Source organism: Conger conger, chromosome 7, assembly GCF_963514075.1.
Source record: "Conger conger chromosome 7, fConCon1.1, whole genome shotgun sequence".
NCBI classification, from domain to species: domain Eukaryota; kingdom Metazoa; phylum Chordata; class Actinopteri; order Anguilliformes; family Congridae; genus Conger; species Conger conger.
The window spans coordinates 63,183,737-63,184,625 of record NC_083766.1 but is presented as its reverse complement, the minus strand read 5'-3'; the positions used below and the strand labels follow the sequence as shown (position 1 = coordinate 63,184,625).

The window sequence follows — 889 nt, the reverse complement described above, 5'->3', positions numbered from 1 at the left end:
CCTCCACAGCCTCCAGGACCTGAGGGTGCAGGCGGGGGACCCCACGACGGCCCGGTGTTAGCCCCGGAGAGCACGCCGGCATCGTCAGGACCTGGGCGCGTCACTCCACACAACTACAGGCAGGAGCCAGAGAGATGACATCACAATGCCACCCCAGTGACATGGGCATTGCGTAACAATACCGTCAACTGAGAGGGACATGACATCACAATGCCACCCCAGTGACATGGGCATTGCGTAACAATACCGTCAACTGACAGGGACATGACATCACAGTGGAACATAAATAAACAGCCAATGGCTTCTGTGGAATCCTTTGGGACTTTTCACCATTTTTGTTGCCTTTTTATTTTATTTTTGTTCTTCGTTTGACAGCGGTTGACCTTTCACCCAGGACTGGAGATAAGGACCTGTAATTGGTCGGAATTCTGATGTTTAAATCGGCCTGCTCTCTCTGAGGTCCCAGACCCGTCTCTGTCGCGAGAGGGGGGAACCCACCCTGCTGTGGTCCTTCACTTTTCAGAGAGACGGTCCACACCGCACAGAGAGCAGGAGAATGCGATTGAATCTGATCCTTTGTGAATGGACTTTCCAGAAAAAAAAGCCACTTGCTATTGTAATTATTTTTGAATGATTGTCTTTAATGATCATTATTGTTATTATCGTTAACTGTGTTTTGCATCATTGGTTGCATGTTCTTGCTCTTCTTTCACAGTCAGACCGTACAGGCATCGAACCCGGACTGAGGCTGTTCCCCACAGGCGACCCGCAGGAAGCTGTACACCCTGGTGAACTTTGACCCCTTTGACCCCGTGGCGGGGCACTAGGAGTGTGTGTCTGTCCCTGTTATTCTGTTGCCTTGTATCTGTATATAAATATATTTTATATA

The 889-nt window shown here is 49.4% G+C and overlaps 1 protein-coding gene across 3 annotated transcripts in view; it reads left to right on the top strand.

Moving 5' to 3' along the window:
- Positions 1–889, top strand: part of LOC133133983 (ephrin type-B receptor 4a-like) — a 35,683-nt gene extending 34,794 nt beyond the window's left edge. For 2 of the 3 annotated variants that reach the window (XM_061250317.1, XM_061250316.1), the window contains exon 17: positions 1–889. This exon is cut by the window's left edge and continues 48 nt beyond it. In XM_061250317.1, coding sequence (XP_061106301.1) covers positions 1–61 — 61 coding nt within the window. In that variant the 3' untranslated portion in view covers positions 62–889. The other variant, XR_009709231.1, reaches the window with a different exon arrangement.